The sequence below is a fragment of the Pinus tabuliformis genome, chromosome 3_1, assembly GCF_031772625.1.
Source record: "Pinus tabuliformis cultivar Carrire ecotype Pingquan chromosome 3_1, CPIR1, whole genome shotgun sequence".
In the NCBI taxonomy this organism is placed as follows: Eukaryota; Viridiplantae; Streptophyta; class Pinopsida; order Pinales; family Pinaceae; genus Pinus; species Pinus tabuliformis.
In genome coordinates, this window is record NC_142301.1 from 106,929,556 (window position 1) to 106,951,206 (window position 21,651).

Genomic DNA, 21,651 nt, shown 5'->3' on the forward strand with positions numbered 1-21,651 from the left:
TGGGTGGCAGACCTTTAGGTTCTTGAAATAGGATATCATAATCTAAAACAATTTTTTCTAAATCATCTTTCTGTTTAGCATCGCAGCCCTCAAATATATTGGTTTTATCAGGGTTATTTTCCTTTACAACCATTAGTAAAAATTGCTTGCATGAATTTACAATTCTTTTCATCTGCCCTCAGTTTATGAGAGTGTAATTATTTTTGAGTTTATGAGCTCTTATAATATATTCTATTCCATCTTTGGTGAGTTGATACTTATTTTCAGCTCTATAGAAAATGGATTTTCTATCATACAAGTAAGGACTTCCTAAAACAATACCACATATATCCAAGGGAACTATATCTAACTCAACCTCATCTACAAATGTTGACCCAAATGCAAACCTAAGTTTACATTGTCTAGTCACTTGTAGCTTTGCTTTATCACACACCCAACCTAATGGATATGGCTTCTCGTGAGGTGTGGTTAGTAATCCAAACTTCTTTACAATTGCTTCAGAAATCAAGTTTACTTGTGATCCACTATCAAATAAAGTATCAAGCTTTTGATGCTTGGAAATAACTCTAATATGAAAAAGCTCATGCCTTTTCCTCTCATTTTCTTCATTATCAATAGATTGTGCAGAATTACTAGTAGATGCTTCAGAATTTTTACCTTTTATAGTTGTAGTTGTGACTGTTGTTTCATCACCTAATTCTGACCCCAAATCTTTCTGAATAGCAGTAGCAGTCTTCTTCTTCTTGCAATTGAACGTCTTGGGTTTCAGCTCCGGATGCAAAGACCAGTGATGTGCATCATCATGTCCATCCTTCTTGCAGTGAGTGCATGAAGGTTTTTTTTTTGTACAGTGTTTTCCTGCCTCTCTTTCCATCTCAGCTTCTTCTTTTCCATGTTTTTGCTTGCAGAGGGCTTTGATGATCCCCCAATCTCTGGGTTCACATTCTTGCCTCTAACCTCTAGATGTGTAGCCTGAACTGATACATCATCTAGGTTAGTGGGGTTAAACATGAGAATGGTGTGCTTCAAATAGCTATGTAGACCACCTATATACTTCAATAAAGTTTCAGGTGAGTCTAAAGAAATGCCAAGAGTTAAAGCTCTTTTTCTAAATTCCTAGGTATATCTTTGTACACTTTGGCCCTTTAATTGGCAAAGAGTTTGTCAACTCATCATCGCTTGTTGCATATAAGCTAGAGGATAGAACTATTTTTTAATGGCAGAAACAAATTCATTCCAGGTAGAAATAATTTTACCATGCTTCTTCAAATCAGTGTGTGTCCTGCCTTCCCACCACACTAGGGCAGTTCCTCCAAGGCAAAGGCTGGCCAGCTGAATCTTTCTCCTTTCTGAATCGATGTTCTGCACCCTGCAATATACATCAATCTGTCTAATCCAGTTATCTAGCTTTTCTGCATTTAATTCTACATCATAGATTGGAAAATCAAACTTTACATCTAATTTAATCAAAGATGTTTTCTTCTTTTTCTTTTCAAGGCTAGGACATGAGGATGATGGAGGTGATGGTGGAGGAGATGATGGAGGAACTTTTTCCCATTTCCCTTTGCCCTCTAGGGCATCTAGAGAAGGTTTTTCTGCTCCTTTATCTTGTTTGGGTGTTGAAGTGCTTTCACCTCGACCTTTCTTGAATTCTTGATACATCTCTTCAACCATGGCTCTCATGGTCACAAAACTGTCCATGAATTGAGATTCTGATTCCAATGGGACTTGTTCTGCCATTTTCCTCCTAGGATAGACTCTTCCAATTTCTGGATTAGCCTCAACTAATTCTCCTTCTCCTAATTTGAGCTTTGACCTAGTTAGCATTCAACAACCGAGCACAAGCTTGTCTAACCTTAGCAAACCTAAAGCTCTGATACCACTTGATCTGAAAATGAGATCTTAGATTAATATTAAGGTATTACAGACTCATGTGCATGGATTTGCCTATATTATTTGGTGCAACGGTTCGATAAGATTGCGAATAATATAGACAATGAGCAGTTAGAGAAACATAATAGACAAAACACACATAAACATAGCAAGTTTAATATGGAGTTCACCCAAAACTCTTGGGCTATGTCTCCTGGTCCAACCTTCAGTGGTGACCTCTCTATTATGTCTTCAAGAGCAGAGTTTTACAAAAATGAGCTCAAATTGAGTCTCAGCACACAGATACAATACAACAGGAGTTTTGCTTGAATCCCTCAAGCCCTTCAGATTACACAGACTCGTTCTCTCACTCTCTGTCTATGTCTTTGCTCTGTCTCAATATTGCTTGCCTCTGTCTCTGTCATTCTGTGGCTTTTAAAGCCAATCTGTGTTGTCTGTTCGTTTCCTCTTCTGGGCTCTCTGGCTTCCACATTTGTCCGCTCACATCCCCCTCTGAGCGTTAGAAATCATTGCTAAACACCTTCAGGGATGGTGGCCACCTGTTCTGTAAACGGTATGGACCATCGTCCCAAAAATGGTCGTTCTCTATTTACACAGAGAATACACATAAAATCTGTAAAAATCCGCCCAAACACAGTCGATCGGACTTCAAAAATCATTAATTTTGCCTTATATCCTTTCAAATCTGTCTTCGAGCACCATCATAAGTGATCGTTGATCAATGGCTATTATTGATTTCGGGTGGCTAACACGCACGAGGATTGCTCGCCCGAAAAGGGTGGTTTTCTCTCTCCGACACCTAGCCACATGGCAGCCAGTGTATGGGCTCGAGCGGAGCCCAGCCAAAACCACTTACCGCCTACAACCCGCCCGAAATCTTGCTCGTTTCGTGGTTTCCCTTTGTATTTGAAAAATACATTAAAAAACTGAAAACATTGCAAAATGGCTTTATGGCAGACTTGAAATGTTATGAAACTGCATTTACAAACCCTTTCGGGTCCGATTTCATCACATCAACGCATTCCCTTCACTTTTCATTTATTTAATGAAAGCGCGAAAATACATAGAAAAATGTCGTTTTACGGAACTCAATATATATCAAATTTGGTTCATAATTCCATCGGGTCCGACCATCGCATCGCATATATATATATATATATATATATATATATATATATATATATATATATATATCTATATCTATATAGATATATAGCCCCGCTCCATTGCACTGCTCCAACACGATATTGCAATGCGATTATATCACAATCGCATATCGCATAGTCTCGGGCCATTGGTAAGCGCTCCTTTGTGTTTCTCCAATGCGATATCGCAGGTCAACCCAGGCCATCGATCTGCGCGCTTGATCGACGGTCCTCATTGACCGTGTTGATCACTGTCGCAGCCGCCGATAGCCTCCGCCAATTGCGATATGCCGATCAGATCTAGATTGTTGATTGGCTAGATCCGATGGCTCATGTGCATCATTGTCCAAGCCGCTGATAGCTCTATTTTTGGTCATTTCTTCGTGTTTTTCACTCCCGATAGTGTTATCCGCCATTTCTAAGAGTTCTTCTTTTGCAATAGTTTTGATCTTTAGAAGACTTTGAGGGTGTTTAGGATCCATTTTGGATCACACCCTTCTTAAATTCTCCACCTTGGTCTGAGCGAAGAATTTTGATGAACTTTCCTGTTTGCTTCTCAATCATACTTTTGAATTTCTTGAAGTATTCAAAATCATGACTTTTCTGCCTGAGGAAATACACCCAAGGGAACCTTGTACATTCATCAACAAAAATAAGAAAATAGTAGGCACCTCCCAATGACCTCGTCTGCATTGGCCGACATAAATCAGTGTGCACTAACTCTAGTATATATCTCTTCTTTCTATCTACATTTACAAGAAACTCAGCTCTGTGAATCTTCCCAAGAGCACATGTTGCGCAATCAACATGAACATTCTTTAAAACAGGGAGACCATTGACCATACCTCGTTTCTGAAATAGCTGTAGGTCATTGAAATTAATATGGCTTAATCTTTGATGCCATAAATCTTCTGCAGTCATAGCTGATGATGTCAATGCTTGGTGTGGCGACTTCTCACATTCAGCTTGTACAAACCTCCCACACAAACACCTGATGCAATTGCCTTCATACGATTCAGCAGATATTTAATAACACAATAATATTTTAAAAACTCTACCTTAAGATTCTGATCCGTTATCATCAAAACAAAGATCAGATTCTTTTTTATTCTGAGTAGATACATTACATTTTGAATATGCCTAATATAATTTTCCATTAGGAAAAACAACAGGAACATTACCATATCCTTTGATTTGGTACGCTCTATCATCACCAAGATAGATGTTTGCTCTACTGCTAGTCTCTTTGAAATTTTCAAACCAATGTCTGTTTCCTTTCATGTGGGTGGAAGCTCCTCAGTCCACAAACCAAGTTTCAGCTTCATCGTCCTCAGTAGAAAATGCAGAATCAGATACGAACAGTCTGAGATTTTGATTTTGTTCTTCATCAGCAAAATTACCTGCATGCTTCTTGTGTTTATGTTGACCTTCATCAAACTTCTTCTTTCGACAATTTTTAGCTATATGACCAATTTTACCGCAATCAAGAAATTTTGGTCTTGAATCGCTTATGTTTGAAGACATACCTTGAGATGGAGGTGGCTTTCTTTGTGGGGTTCCTCCGCTTTTGTGTGCTGCATTTACCTTTCCTCTAAAGAGCTTCTTCTTTTCCATTAGGGCAAGATCTGAGCTCTACGTTTCAGGGTCATCCGCCTTTCTGCCTCCTACATTAGGATCCCTGCCAATTCTTCAAACTTGGGGTATTTTTCTCTCGCATTCAACTTAGTGAGAACATCTGATAGTCGTCAGTCATACCATTCATGGTAATCATGACCAAATCAGTCTCTGATATTGTTTCGCCATTGTCGCCCAGCTTATTCATTCTCCTCCATTTTAATGGAGATAATCTTGCTCTTTAGAAACAGTAGGCCATTTGTGTTCTTGATCTCATACAAGTTTTATTTATTTACCATACCTCTCTAGTAAATATAAAAAGAGGTTTTATTTATTTACCATACCTCTCGTTTATTTATATTTTTATTTATTTACCATACATTTTTTTTGAGTGTTCGACCTCTCTATATTTTAAAAAGGTTTACTAACCTCTTTAGATTGATAGATTGATAGGGCCGACATTAGATTAAAAATGTTAAAGTTTAAACATTAACTTTTTAAAGTGAGATCTACCCCATATTGGGTTGTATAGAGCCTCTTTCCACGCAATAAACTGTCAAAAACACCCAGGATCTGTCTAAGCCACACCAACCCTTAACATGGCTAGATTTTTGGTACATGAGTTTTGGGCGATTGACTTTCACATCAGGAAGTGTGTTAACAATACACCATATCACCATTTATTCTACACCATATGAACTTATATAAAATTATTTTTTAAATACGTTTAAAACACAACAATAATAATTTGACTAAAAAAACTTCTATTTTTTAAATTAAAAATTTTAATTTCACATTTGTGGGCATATCTTGACACACCCCTCTTCAGGCCAAACAAAGTAACAACCTCATAAATTTTTATTTATAAATATATTACAAATAGTTTTCAATTTATATATATATAAATATATTATTTACTATTTTATAAAAATATTTATTTATAATTTTATTTTCAAAAATATTTTTTTTTTATAAATATATTATAGATAATTTTCAATTTACATATAAAAATATATTATTTTCTATTTTATAAAACCATTTATTTATAATTTTATTTTACAAGTGCTTTTCATTTACATGTATGCGCTTTTCATTTACATGTTTATTTTATAATAGGGGATATTTTTTTATGTCATATAATTTATTAATTTATAATAAAAATGGTTATATATATATATATATATATATAGAAAAATAATATTAATTTATAAGTAGATATTTATTCTTTCTTATGTTTCTAGATTTTGAGTAATAAGTTATTTATTCACCTTTTGAAAATCCAAAATTTTAATTAATTAAAAGTAATTCTAAAGTTTATTTACTCTATAAAAACAATTGTGTATTATTTTTAGAAAGACAAACTATGAAATCTTATTCCAAAACCAAAAAATAATTAATCTTAATTTAAAATATACAACCATGTGCCTTTAAATGACATTCAACCTTATCCCACACATAAACCCCAAGTATTAGGCCCATCTTAATGTGAAAATATAATTTTATCTTACCATGACATATTAAAGGCATATACTTTTAAAATAACATTTAACCTCATACTCAAGAATGAATTGAAAATTTTGATTTCTATTTTCTATTAATTTTATTTAAAAATTTACATTTCTTTTTAAACATCAAACTAATATTAAAAAAAATTACATTATATATATATTTTTAATTTAATATTTCATAAAAATAATAACTTTTTAAAATTTGAAAATAAAAATATTTTAATAACAAATTATTAAAAAATATTGATGATGATGATGATGATGGTTAACCTCCGTTGAGACCAAACAATGGTCTATCGGACCAAAAGAAACAAATTATTTATTTTGATTTAAGATTTTATTCCTATGCTCAAAAAGCTTGGAGAGAAGCCTCCCGAGCTCACTAGAATTTTGACATTGTAAAAAGCTAGGAAGACCAATATTGTAACAAAGATTGTGAAACTGAGATCTAATGTGGTTGTATGCGGGGCACTCTAAGAGGAAGTGGTTTTCATCCTCGATGTTCTTATTCTCACATATATGGCAAATCCTTTCCATCCATGGCGTTTTAGGAACTACCCAACGACCTGTTTCACTATGGAGCCCAACGACCTGTTTCACTATGGAGCTCATGAGAATTCGTTCTAATCTTTGCTATATTAATTTTCTTCTTTGAGCTAGTTAAAATAGAGAGATACTTTTGATCTTCTAGGGTGGGGTTGATGACCTTCTTATAATAACTTAATTTTCTTTTAGCCGCTAAATCTTTCTCACACCACATTTTTTCTTTGAACTTAGAAGTAACAATATCTTTAATGTTATTTATGTTTTGCAATGCATCATTTTCGTTGATCTCCCAATAGTTTAACTAGGCCCTTGTGTCTTGACGCCACCCTCGATTGAGCCTTAGGTGGTTTTGGCTGGAATTTAAAGCTAGCTTAGGAAGTCTATGATCGTCTATGTTATTGAATTTGTGCTTGTACAATAAAAACCTAAGCATAGCTAGGCTCTCAATAGGGGAAAAACTCAATAGAAAAAAGGAAAATAATAGATTTTATAAAACAATATATTATGATATTTTATATAGAAAATATGAAAATAATAGATTTTATAAGATTTTATAAAACAATATATTATGATATTTTATATGGAAAATATGAAAATAATAGATTTTATAAAATGATATAATATGATATTTTATATTATTTATATAATTTTAAAAACATCAAAACTAATAATTTTTTCATTAAATTTCGATAACTTCAATACTAATTTATGAAAATTTTGATAAAATTTCAATAATATTAACATTAATTTATAAAATTTTTGAAAAAACAATAAACAGATAAAATAAAAAGAAAAAAAAAAAAAAAAAAAAAAACACCAAACAAAACAAAACAAAAACCAACGAGTAATAAAGTTATTTATAGTTAACCCTACCATACACAATAACGCGATAACGTTCTTTATAAAATTTCTATAACCTCAAGATTAAAAAGAAAAAAGAAAAAAACTAGTAATAAAGTTATTTATAGTTAACCCTGCAATACATAACGCTATAACGTTCTTTACAGTACACGGTAACGTTCTTTATAGTTAACGCTACAATACATAACGTTCTTTATAGTGTAACTTTGTCTAACGTTATATCGACCTACTCCACCTACTACCCAAAGTAACTCAGTGACGACTACACCTCACAAAACTTTCTAAAGTCTTGACTAAGGCAATTACATGGAGTGCGACTGTCCGTCCGTTCAGATTATTTCTTGAAAAATCTTCATTCCCATATATCTGCATACATATCACAATTTGTAACAATAAAAATAAAACGTTATGGTTAACCTTGTTATATATAAGAAAAATATTAAGAAAATTATAAATGCAAACATCATGGGGGTTGCGTGTGTTGGTTCCAGGCTTTCATTATGTGTTGATCCATCCATGATCTTGAGACTATCAACTCCATACAGTTCTGGTTAACCACAGCTCCAACCTCACATTCTCCATGGAAATGCCTCATCATATTCACGGCAAAATTGAGCCACCACTGCATTGTCCGGTGTAGAGGACTCACTGCTGATTGTATATGCAAATTTCCTTGGAGACTTTGTATTCAGTACATGCATCTTTGCAGGTCCACAGGGTGGGAATAATAGTTGTATCGAACATACAAAGTATCTGGAGGATCCCTGCTGCATAGCCAGAGCTTTCTCTTCAACAATGGAAACGCCAACTTTTCAAATATTTTTCCACCATATACATTTTTTCGGTGCGAAGAAGCGCTCTCGTTTTCACTAGAACCCTGCTGGACCAAATGGAAACCCTTATTTGGATTATTTAGGCCACAAGTATTTGCAATTGGTTGGAATAATGAAAGAGCTTGCCCAAGCTGCTGCAATAAAACCCAAAACATCTTCATACTATGATCACTGGCTAGCTCAAAAACATACCTATTTCTAGAAAGCCAGCCTTCTAGGTATTCATGTGGTGTGTGGGGTGTTCAAATTTAAAATTTCAAATGAGAGGTAATTGCTTGCTTTAATTGCCTTCAGAGGGGATCTTGCGAAAAGCTCGAACTGTCTCGAACTGTGGTGAATGGAGGCAAAAGTACGGATGTACAGAGGTTCAGGGCCATTCCTCCGTTAGTTAAACTACTCCAATATTAAATCCTAAAAGATCAATAAAAGATTAATAAACTCAAAGGATAAATATTATAAACCCAAAAGATTTTAAATCTAATGAATTAATATTAAACCCTAAAATTAATATATCAAACTTAAAATTAATATTATAAGCCTTAAAATTATAAACCCTAATATATCATTATACATATTAGAGATAAATATTTTAAGACGATGGGATTATCAATATTATAAACTCTAAGGGATTATATTATAAGACCACATGATTATAAAACCTACTATTAATATTGTAAACATAAGGGATTAAAAACCTTAGGGTTAATATTATAAACCCTACAATTATAAATCTTAAGACTCCAAACCCAAGGGAATAATAATAAATTGTGGGATTAATATTAAACCCTAGGATTAATTTTATAAACTCTAAGATTATTATATCAAACCTAAGATTAATATTATAAACCCTAATATATTATTATACATATTAGGGATTAATATAATAAACCCAAGGGATTAATAAAACTAAAGAGGTTAATAATATTATAGACTCAAGAGATTGACATTAAATCCTAACATAAATATTATAAGCCTAAGGGATTATAAGCCCTTTAATTAATATTATAAATCCTAATATATTGTTATACGTATTAGAGATTAATATTCTAAACTCACAGGATTATTAATATTATAAACCGAATGGATTATTATTGGTGATGATGATGATGATGGTTAACGTCCACTAAGACCAAACTTTGGTCTATCTGACCCAAAGAAATGGATTATTTAGTTTGATTAAGATTTTATTCCTATGCTCAAAAAGCTTGGAGAGAAGCCTTTCGAGCTCATTGTAATTTTGACAACATAAAAGGCTAGGAAGGTCAGTATTGCAACAAATATTTTGAAACTGAGATCTAATGTATATTTTGAAACTGAGATCTAATGTGGTTGTAGGCGCGTCACTCTAAGAGGAAGTGATTTTCATCTTGGATGTTCGTATTCTCACAGAGATGGCGGAACCTTTCCATCCATGGTGTTTTACGAACTACCCAACCACCCGTTTCACTATGTAGCTCATGAAAGTTCGTTCTAATCTTGGCTATATTAATTTTCTTCTTTGAGCTAGTTAAAACAGAGAGATACTTTTGATCTTCTAGGGTGGGGTTGATGACTTCCTTATAATATCTTAATTTTCTTTTCGGTGTTAAATCTTTCTCACACCACATTTTTTCTTTGAATTTAGAAGTAACAATATTTTTAATGTTATTAATGTTTTGCAATGCAACATTGTGGTCGATCCCCCAATGGTTTAACCAGGTCCTGGTGTCTTTATACCAACCTAGTTTGAGCCTATGGTGATTTTGGCTGGAATTTAAAGGTAACTTAGAAAGTGTATGGTCTCCTATGTTATAAGACTAGGAGATTATAAACCCTAAAGTTAATATTATAAACTCAAGGGATTAAAAACCTTATGATTAATGTTATAAACCTTACACACGAGGGATTATAAACCTAATGGATTAATATTAAACCTCACGAATTATTATTATACGACTATGAGATTATAAACCCTAAGGTTAATATTATAAACTCAAGGGATTAAAAACCTTACGATTAATGATATAAACCCTACAATTATAAACCTTAGACCTGAAGGATTATTAACATGAGTGTGAGTTAACAGAAGAACCTGGTTAACTCCTGAAGTAGAAATTTAAGCGATTCTCACTGCAAAAAGTTCACACGCTACAAACCTGCCTTTACAGGAGGATCTGGTTAATTGAATCTCTTAAAAGGGTACAAACCAGTAGACTAACGGGACATGGTAAAAGAAAAGCAGAGAAACTTTACAATAACTCTCAGCTGGATAACATGTAATTCCATCGTAAGCCAATTCAGATTTTAGAAGTCTTTACCAAGTGCCGGGACAGACTGATCATCTTCATTACCGTGATTAGGTGTAGCTGAAAGTGTGTATATATATGGAGTGGTCTATCTAAGTTGAGGAATTGCTTTGACAATTAAAAGTGGCTGGAATTGGAATTTAGGTAAAATAAATTCAGAAAATTTTATAAAGACTGTTTTTATAGTGGAAATTTAAACTTTATAAAATTTAAACTTTTATTTAAATTTAAAAAAAAACTGGCTAATTTTTTTAAACCACAAACATATTTCATCCTAACTTTTCCCATATATATAGTCGATTAAATAACCTTTTATTTACACCCACCTGTTATGACGTGTTAAAAAGTTATGGATGACTTGGTGTCCGAGTATTAACAAAGAACAATTTCATTAGGTGATGAGATCAGGTAAATAGTAATACTTGGTGTGTACGTTAAGCATACAATAAATTTTTTTATTTGGGTAAATTTGGGGTGCTAGAGATATTACATTGTATTTATAAGGAATATTATTCCTATTAACATTTGTATGCAACGCTATTTATTAATACATAATATTCCAAAACAATATAATAATACTTATTGATATATAATAATCCAATATAATGGAATGATACTCGTATATATTATATAATATCTTAGATCATTTCATATTTTCAAATCATTGCCCAGCACATTTTTGGTCAAATCCTTAGTAAAACTACCATTAAAAAGACGTAAATTCATGATATGATTCGGATATTCAAAAATCCTTGGCGCAAATATTAACCAAAATCCGTTGGCACAGATATTAAAATCAAATCTAAATGTAAGCAACTGCGATTATGCCCATTGCCCATCAGCAAAATTAGTAAAAATTCATTAAAACGAATAAAACCAAAATATTTTGGCACAGATTTTTATATGGAAAGGACAAAAAAATTCGCACAAAAAATAATTTCACAACCTCCATGTGATAAATATTGTAGAATATTGACAGCTTATATTAATAAAACCGTGTTCCAAAGCAGCTGTGAAAGTACAAAACCTCCAAGTACTATCCGCCTAAGAAAAAGGGGCGCATTACAGTTGAGTTTCGTAAATCTTAAGACGGCACAGACCATTACAAAAATCCTAGACTTCATTAACAGAGATCTCCGACTGGACGTGAAGCCTTAGATGCCTGGATCATCCAAAAACAGGTCACATTACTATCCTCTAGACAGCAACAAGATAGTTAACATTCCTTCAAAATTCAGACACATTTCATATACATCACCGCCTAATGCCAGAAGAAGATAATCAAAACTTGCTTTCAGTTGGTGCGAAGCTATCAAATGATTTTAGAGATCAAGAAGTTCATTCTCTGGAATTTTCTCCACCGTGAATTCCAGGAACCTCCAATTTGTCACGTCTCCAGTATATTTAAAAAATCCATTTTTTGCGTTTGCCACGCCACTGCCGTTTCTCTTAATATATTTTTTCGGAAGTTCAGATTCGCTTGCACTTGGATCTTGCACAACACCCGTGTACTCCCATTTACAGTTACGAAAGCCACAGGTCTTCAAGATTTTGAGAGGCTTTTCGCAACAGGGGCAGACAAAATCACAACTATCCTTTGCCAGATCAAATTTTCCATAACCTCCTTTAGCGAGCTTGCAACTAACATCCTTCTCGTATTCACTGCAGGTACGCGTACCGCATATACCATAGAAGGTGATCCCTTGGTAGACAAGATTCCACGATTTCCCAGTTGTCCAACCAAACTGGTAAAATCTGAGGTCCGTCATGCTGCAAAATCGAATTGGATCGTAACCACCTAAATCTGAAGATCCACAACAACGAAGTCAGAGGGGTAAAATGCCCATTGCAATGTTACTGTCATAATTCACACACTAAAGCCGCAGAAAGACTTACATGGAGCAGCGGACCACAACTGAGTTGAACTAACTTTTGGACAGTAAGACATCGTGACAAGTTACAACCAACTTCGTTCTACTCTTTGCTTCTTGTAGACCTGCACACCACAAACCTGTAGCGATTTAAGAATATAAAGCCTGCAAACCGATGTAGAATAGAAAGAAATTCTCGAGTCAGTTCATACAAATGCTTTAACACCAATACCTCAGCCGCGATGCGCACACCCGATTCAGAAACCCTTGAATGCTTTCACAACTCTAGCCGCTTAAATAGCGTTGCCTCTCGAGCAGCGAGAGAATGGGGCAAATCAATGAAGTACGCTTTGTTACGAAATCATCACCAAAGAGTTCGAACCCTAATGACGTTGCAGTATCCATAAGATGTTAAGTTTTAATTAAATGATTCTCTCCACCAATTTCGTTCATAAATATATGTCAGAGCGTTCCCAGGTAATGGAGAGATAAGGTAGCTTGGTAAGATACAAGTGCATCGGAAATTAAAACAATTATCAAATTCACTGGGTTAACTTTATTTGCAGAAACATGAATATCAGTTGATGAGGTTGATTGGGTGAATAGATTGTTGGATCATAGCGCCTCTTTTTTTTTTACTCCAGCAGTTCCGAGTCATTGTCACATTGATCTTGATTTCAATGCCATCCGCTTGTATTGTCAACATCGATAGCGAAAGGATTTAGGGAAAATTTAATGGACACTTGCTTCAGATTTTCGATTTGAGGGTGTTTATTGCTGTGATGCTTTTATTTATTTCCCGGATCCTAAACGTTAATGCCATCTTAAGCAAAGATGACCTACAAGATTTTTATTTATTACCCGGATCCTAAACTTTAATGCTCCTTAAACCGTTTAAGCCATCTTAAGCAAAGATGACCTAAGGATTTGTCAAAATACACAAGATCCACGGATGACTAAAGTTAATAAGCAATTCTATTTTTTGTTTATTTTTAATCCTGGTGCGTAAGCCCAAAGCTTTGGCAGGCGGCTTCAAACAACTACTCATCAAAACTATTAATAAAGAATTCTTAAATACACAATCTCTATAATTGAGCAGAGCGTATTTTAAATGTAATGGCTATACGAGCTCTGCAAGTGATGTTTTCTATATTTATATGGAAATATTTCTATTTGCAATGTAATAGTGTAATTTTTATATGAGTATTTTTTTTTTTTTAAAGAAAAGTGAGAAAACTCATAATTTAGTTGTCAAGTGAGGATAATTATCTTTGATTACTAATTACCATTGAAGATTAATCACTCTTATTCAAGAAAAACTAAGCACTTAAGAGGGTAGGCTTTCACTCCAAGAAACAGTTTTAGGTCAAGCACATTTTATATGAGTATTAAACTTATATAGATTAAATATTTTAGTTTTTTAGATTTGTTTTTATAAATTCAAAATTCCATTTTAATTAATCAAAATTAATAAAAATATAAATATTAAAAGATGTATAATAAAATAAAAAGTGGTTTATATAAAAAAATAAGTGTCTTTGCCACTTAGGTGGATGTTATATTTTTAGAAAAATTGCAACTTGTATATGAAGTAGAAAAGTTAATTCTTATTAAGAGACGAGGCCTTGCACACATTTTCACTAGGTAGTAACCACTACTAAGTTGACACATTTACATTTTTAGTCCATGTTAAAGCAATGAAGAAAACATAAGTAAATCCCCCGTAGGTATATTTATTTTCATCTTGTTCCTATTCATTTTTCTATTTTCAATTATTTTAATTATGATGCTAAAGAACGAAAAAGCATTGCACAAATATTTAAAAATCATGGCAAAAAAATCTGAGGCAATTATCCACATGGCACAAAGCTGCAACAAGGCCTTCAAAGTTATGGTGCAATCAAATGTTTGAAAAATATTGTTTTTAATAATATTGAAAAATAAATATTTATTTTTCAAAGTTAAACATTATAACTTCTATTGGTCAATGCTAAACTAATAGTGGTCAACATGGAAAATCCATTGCTAGAGTCCTGGGATAGCAAGGACTAATAAGTTATTAGTAAAACAATATTGCTTTTAATTGAATAAGAAAGTCCTATAGTTTTGAAACTAATATAGTGTGTTTTATTTTAAATTTTATTAGGCTTGATTTAGATTTATTATAATTAATTATACTTAGTTATATTGATTATCATTAGCTATGGATAAAATAATAGTTCATTATAAAGAATGCAAGTGGTTGATGTGGATAATTTTATTTGACTAAAATATAGTTGATTATGATTGATGATAGTTAAATATGGATGGACATGGTGTACCATTGTTGACTAAAGTTAAATATAGTTTTTTATAGCCAATTATGTTAAAAACTGAAGAATCAACTTTATTAATAAACTGGGCAGCTCACAGGTGAGGAGCTCCACTTGGAGACTGCCTCTGGCAGAATGCTCTACACATTTCATCTTACAATAAAAAAATATATGTAGTTTCCACACAAGTAGGGAAGTTAGAATAGCTACTTAAGAAGTAGGAACTAATTCCTAACATAAGGCTCTAGTGAACCGAATATCTCCTAATTTACATATTCTCCATTATTTGCAACACTCCCCCTTAATGGAGAAAGGGGTTCACAATTATTCCTAACATTTCCATAAACAATTCAAACTTGATTCTCCCGAGAGGCTTAGAGAAAATATCAACAACATTGTCACATGTATTGCAATATTCAATATGGATTTCCTTTGACTGAACTTTCTCAGTGACAAAATGAAATTGTGTATCAATGTTCTTCGTGTTTTTATGAAATACTTGATTATTTGCAAGTTTGATAAAGTTCTGGTTGTCACATTTGATAACTGTTGCAACCTTCTGTTCTCCTCCATCATCATGGAATAGTATCCTCAACCAAATTGCTTCACAAGTTGTTGCACACATCACTTGATACTCAGCTACTGCTGAAGACAAGGATACTATGTTATGCTTTTTACTACTCCATGCAATAACTCCGGACCCAATGCTAAATGGATAGCTTGTTATTAATCGTCTGTCATCTACATTTCCATCCCAATCAGAGTCTGAAAAACCTGTCAATTTAACATCACACGAATCAGTATATTTAATACCATAGTTTAAGGTTCCTTGAAGATACCTTAAGACACCTTTTGCTGCAACCCAATGACTCTCAAGAGACTTTGACATGAATTGGATCAATACACTGACTCCATAAGCCAAATTCAACCTAGTTGTAGTCAAGTAGATTAGACTCCCAACCAACTGTCTATACAATGTTGCATATGCCTCCTTAGAACCATCATCATTATGAAGTTTGGTATTCTACTGTAAAGGCACTGTTGCAACTTTGCACTGATCCATTCTGGACTTTTTCAGTAAGCTCCTAACATACTTACCATGTGACAGAAAATTATAGCCAAAATCCCTCGCCAGTAAGCTCCTGACATACTTACCATGTGACAGAAAATTCTGGCCAAAATCCCTCAAGACTTCTAGACCCAAACAATAGTGTAGCTCTCCAAAGTCTTTCATCTCAAAAAATTGTGACATCTGTTGTTTGATTTATTTAACGAGTTCATCTGCATTTCCTGTTATGATAAGGTCATCTACATATAAAGAAATCAAAACAATTCGCCCCTCTTTGTCAAACACGATGTACATATTAGGGTCATTCTTGCTTCTTTTATAACTATGCTATAGGAAAAATGAATCAATTTTGTCATACCATGACCTGGGTGCCTGTTTTATTCCATACAATGCTTTCTTCAATCTACAGACTAAATGTTCTTCCCCCTGTTTAACAAACCCCTCAGGTTGCACTAAATATAGTTCTTCTTTTAATTCACCATTTAAGAATGTAGATTTCACATCTAGCTAGTGTATCGTCCAATGATGTTTGGTAGGTAAGGCAATTAACATTCCAATTGTGTTTAATTTAGCTACAGGGGCAAAGGTTTCCTCATAGTCAATACCTTTTTTCTGCGAGTACCCCTTTGCGACCAACCTAGCTTTATATTTGTCTATACTCCCATCTGCTTTAAATTTGGGCTTGTATAACCATTTACAACCTATGGGTTGTCTTCCTTCACGTAATTCAACTAGATCCCAGGTTTTGTTTTTAAGTATTGATTCATATTCCTCTTCCATGACTTCCCTCCATTCACTATAATGACTAGCTTCTTTATAACTAGAGGGTTCAACAACACTTAACACACTAGTTATAAAATCATTCTCCCCATATCTTGCTGGAAATTCAGTTTGCCTACCTAATCTCCTGACTAGTGGAGTGGCTTCAAACATGTTCTGATCATCCCTCTGTGGCATGGAAAATTTTAGGGGCAAATTTTCGCCCTTGGGCTAAATTAAGGGGTTTTATATTTTTATTGGGCGAATATTTTGTATCATAGTACATTGTTACATATCGCCTCAAATTTATTTTATAAAAAAACTAGGTATGGAGGTTAGCCCACCTTATTTTAAGGGAGAGGGTAAAAAAAGTAAATTTATGCCTTGAAATTAGGAGTTACAATCTTCCATTCGCCCTCATTTTCAAGAAAATGTATTTATGATAGTTATAAATAAAAATATAAATACAATGGAGGTATGGTAAATAAATAAAAGCTCTTTTTATACTTACTCCAAAGGTATGGTAAATAAATAAAAATACAAATAAACTAGAGGTATGGTAAATAAATAAAACCTCTTTTTATATTTAGTCCATAACCCTCTTTCTATTTAAAAACGAGGCTTCATTTAAGTTTCATTTAAGTGAATCCTATGGGCCAAATACCATATTTATAAAAGAGGTATGGTAAATTAATAAAAATATAAATAGATGGTAAATAAATAAAACATTTTTTTATATTTATTCCATATGTCACCTTATATTTATGAACACGCAAGCATGTAAATAAATAAAAATATAAATAAAGTGGAGGTATGGTAAATCAATAAAACCTCTTTTTATACTTCAAAAGTATGGTAAATAAATAAAAATATCAATAGATTATAGGTATGACAAATAAATAAAACCTTTTTTTTTATATTTAGTCCATAACCCTCTTTCTATTTAAGAAGGCCCAAAAAGTGGGTTTTATTTAATTGAATCCTATGGGCCAAATACCATATTTATAAAAAGGTATGGTAAATTAATAAAAATATAAATAAACTAGAGGTATGGTGAATAAATAAAACATTTTTTATAATTACTATATAACCCACCTTATATTTACGAACACTCAAAAAATGTGTTATATTTAGGTGAAGCCTATGGGCTAAATACCATGGGCAAAATTATTATTAATACCATGCAAAAAACATTATTAACCCTAATATTAGTATTAATAAAAATAAAGATGGCACATGGTATTGACCCATGGTATTCACAGGGAATGCAGCCTATTTAAAAGGGGAATTAAACTAGCATAGATCCATCTTTACTCTGAATCAAATATCGTGATATGCAAACTAACATAGAGTGAAAAAATAATTGATCCCTCTCAGGGCTTGGTAGATCAAGAGTAAAAGTGGATCTTGTAATTGAATGTCACTTAAACATTTTAACTTGGTTAAAATAAAAAAATAAAATAAAAATCAATTATTAATTTTATTGATTTTTATAAATTATTAATAGTAATTTTTAAACTCCAAGTTTATGATAACCCATGGTATTGACCCATGGTAATACCATGGTATTCATGTGAGCATAGACTATTTAAAGGGGAAATTCTATCAGCTTAGATCCATCTTAATTCCGGGTCTACCAAGTGGTGGGAGGGATAAATAGATTTCATCCCTCTAAGAGTGGTAGATGTGGAGTTAAGATGGATGTAGCTTGGTTTTTATGATAATGAAATTATTAAATAGACTTAGGAAATTATATTGTAAAAAAAAATCTTAAGGTGAATGGTTAAAACTACATTTTAGTCACTTCACAAAATTTTGTAAAAAATACCAATATCTCCATTAATATTGGTTTTTCTGATTTAACAAAAAAAAAATTCAAAACAATGAAATCTTAACTCTTTCCGCATCACCCTCACAGAAGAGAGATAGTCGCTGCCCAGATTTCCCACCATTTTTCAAACATTCTCAATATGATATCTTCATGAAAAAGTTAAGGTACTAATCTTGGATTAGTTGTTTGAAAAATATGTTGGTTTGTACAACCTTTCATCTTCTCTATGATTCTTATTTTGTCGTAATGATCTGAGGGGTTGGGTCAGTGCACCATATTGTCCTAAAATGCGGAGATTGTGCACCAAAGAGGAAATTAATCCACATGTTACAACGTTGTTAAAATAGTATGAAGGTAGTGAATAATGCTAATAAGAAATTTAGATTGGGAGAGACGTAATTAAATTTTATTATTTAATTGAAAATTTCCAATTAAAATAATAATAAATATACATTTATAGATTTATATATTGATTGGAAGGCTTCTGACAACGGTCACTTCTTTCCATTAGATCCCCTTCAGGCCTTTGGGATAACTACTACTTCATTATATTATATAGTTGGGGCTTGCTACTTGTTGGTGTGTTGGGATAAAAAGAATTGATGTGTTTTTTTTTTTTTTAATCTCGCAGTTGGAGTCTATGGAATAAGAAGGAAATTTGATAGCTTGGCAAAAGTGGTAGCTTGACAAAAGTGGTAGAGAAAACATTAATCTCTCCTACCATGACAAATATGGCCACTAAAACTTGCAACATTGTTTGTAGGAAGTGAAAATTATGTTTCATTTTTCCAAACATATTTGTTAGTATATTACAGTTTAATGAATATGTTTTATTATTATCATATATGGTTTCATACTTTAACAAAACATTCGCCAAGATTTCACAATGTTTTATTATTTAGTGAAAGATTTTCCAAGATCTTACAAGATTTTATAATTCAGTGAAAGATTCACCATGACTTTACAAGATAATATAATCTGGTGAGAGATTCGCCGAAATATATATATATATATATATATATATATATATATATATTAGTGATAAAATTGCCTCCCATTTTTCCTATGTATCATGGGGATTCCCCCATTTATTATACATATAAATTTAGGGTGGTTCTTAAAATTTTCCCTGCTCTGTGGACTGGTTTCAAAGATGATTTGATTAGCCACTTCTTCTTTCTCTTGTTGCTGTTGTTGTTTCTCACCTACCCATGTTTCATCACCTTCTTCTAACAATAAAGGCACATTCCATTCTTCATCACTACGAACGGGGTTCCCATCATCTACATGTTCATGGAATACCACATCTCTGCTTGCAAAAACCTTGTGAGTAGAAGGATTAAACAACTTATAAGCCTTAAACTCGCTCCAGTATCTAATAAAAGTACACTTAATGGCTTGTGAATCTAACTTCTTCCCATCTTCTTTCAGAACATGAGAAAAAGCCTTACATCCAAAGACTCTAAGATGAATTACTGTAGGCTTGAAGCTAAAAAGTGCTTCGAAAGGAGTTTTATAATCCAAACACTTACTAGGACTCCTATTCTTAAGATACACTGCAATGTTTACAGCTTCTGCCCAAAAACCATTGGTCAGATTCTTACCTTTCAACATACTGTGGGCACACTCCACAAGGGTTTTGTTTTTTCTTTCCACAACTCCGTTTTGCTGAGGAGTGTAAGGTGTTGTGAACTGCTGCTCTATTCTGTGTTCTTTGCAGTATTCGATGAAGTCACCCTGATCTGAAAATGAGATCTTAGATTAATATTAAGGTATTACAGACTCATGTGCATGGATTTACCTATGTTATTTGGTGCAACAGATCGATAATATTGTGAATAATATAGACAGTGAGCAGTTAAAGAAACATAATAGACAAAACACACATAAACACAACAAGTTTAATATGGAGTTCACCCAAAACTCTTGGGCTACGTCTCCTAGTCTAACCTTCAGTGGTGACCTCTCTATTATGTCTTCAAGAGCAGAGTTTTATAAAAATGAGTTCAAATTGAGTCTCAGCACATAGATACAAAACAACATGAGTTTTTCTTGAACCCCTCAAGCCCTTTAGAGTACACAGACTCGTTCTCTCACTCTTTGTCTCTGTCTTTGCTCTGTCTCATTACTGCTTGCCTCTATCTCTATCATTCTGTGGCTTTTAAAGCCAATCTGCGCTATCTGTTTGTTTCCTCTTCTGGGCTCTCTGGTTTTCGGCCTCTGTTCATTCAAATCCCCCTCTAAGCGTTAGCAATCATTGCTAAATGCCTTCAGGGATGGTGACCACTTGTTTTTTAACAGAATGGACAATTGGTGCCTTTGAAATCCCAAAAATGGTCGCTCTCTGTTTACACAGAAAACTTGTAAAAATCTGCCCAAACGCAGTCTATCGGACTTCAAAAATCATTAATTTTGCCTTATATCCTTTCGGATCCATCTTCGGGCGCCATCGTAAGTAATCGTTGATCAATGGTTATTATTGATTTCGGGTGGCTAACACGCATGGGGATTACCCACCGAAAAGGGTGGTTTTCTCTCTCTAGCGCCTAGCCACGGGGCAACCAGTGTATGGGTGTTGGGCGATTTAGTTGTCATATTTCTCTTGTATATTTGCGGTGCTAGATACTCTTTTTTTATTCTGGTCACAATTACTGCATTTGATGCACTTATCAGATGGCGGTCGTCCATATAGTGATCCATGTAATGAATATTTTTATTTTTTTATTTTTTTATTTTTTAAATTAAAATCTCTAAAGGAAATAATAATTTTTTATTTATTTTTTAATTAAGAAATTATTATTATTATTATTTTTATTATTATTATTATTATTTTTTTTTTTAATTTGATTTATTTTCTTTCTAATGTTTTTAAACTAAAAAAAAATAAAATTGTTTTTTTTAATAGTAAATCAATTTTTTTTTGTTTAAACTTTAAAAAAAAAAGAAAAAATAAATTCTATTCCTAGTTACTACCAAAATAAATTTAAATAGATAAAAAAAAAATAAAAAAAAAATAAAAAGGATTTTATTCCTAAGAATTTTTATGTTAAAATCAATTTTTTTTTTTTTTTAAATTGATTTTTTTTTTTTTTTAAATTAAAAATGAAAACTAATTTTTTTCTAA

At 32.8% G+C, this 21,651-nt stretch overlaps 1 protein-coding gene across 2 annotated transcripts; it reads right to left on the reverse strand.

Annotated features, from left to right (window-relative positions):
- Positions 1-11,641: 11,641 nt before the first annotated feature.
- Positions 11,642-12,861, reverse strand: LOC149185994 (uncharacterized). 2 transcript variants are annotated; one of them, XM_089412530.1, is made up of 3 exons: positions 12,789-12,861; positions 12,582-12,696; positions 11,642-12,489 (listed from the first exon to the last, which is right to left on the reverse strand). In XM_089412530.1, the coding sequence occupies exons 2-3, from the start codon at positions 12,631-12,633 to the stop codon at positions 12,008-12,010; spliced, it is 534 nt and encodes a 177-aa protein (XP_089268656.1). In that variant the 5' UTR covers positions 12,634-12,696; positions 12,789-12,861; the 3' UTR covers positions 11,642-12,007. The 2 variants fall into 2 exon arrangements, with proteins under 2 accessions (XP_089268656.1, XP_089268657.1); XM_089412531.1 differs by having other exon boundaries at positions 12,582-12,681; positions 12,789-12,840.
- Positions 12,862-21,651: the final 8,790 nt, after the last annotated feature.

Excerpts from the sequence above, each read along its gene's own strand:
- LOC149185994 (XM_089412530.1), bottom strand. The coding sequence starts at position 12,633 with ATGTCTTACTGTCCAAAAGTTAGTTCAACTCAGTTGTGGTCCGCTGCT. Across the intron at positions 12,490-12,581 it reads GTTGTGGTCCGCTGCTCCAT|ATTTAGGTGGTTACGATCCA; the intron begins GTAAGTCTTTCT and ends GTGGATCTTCAG.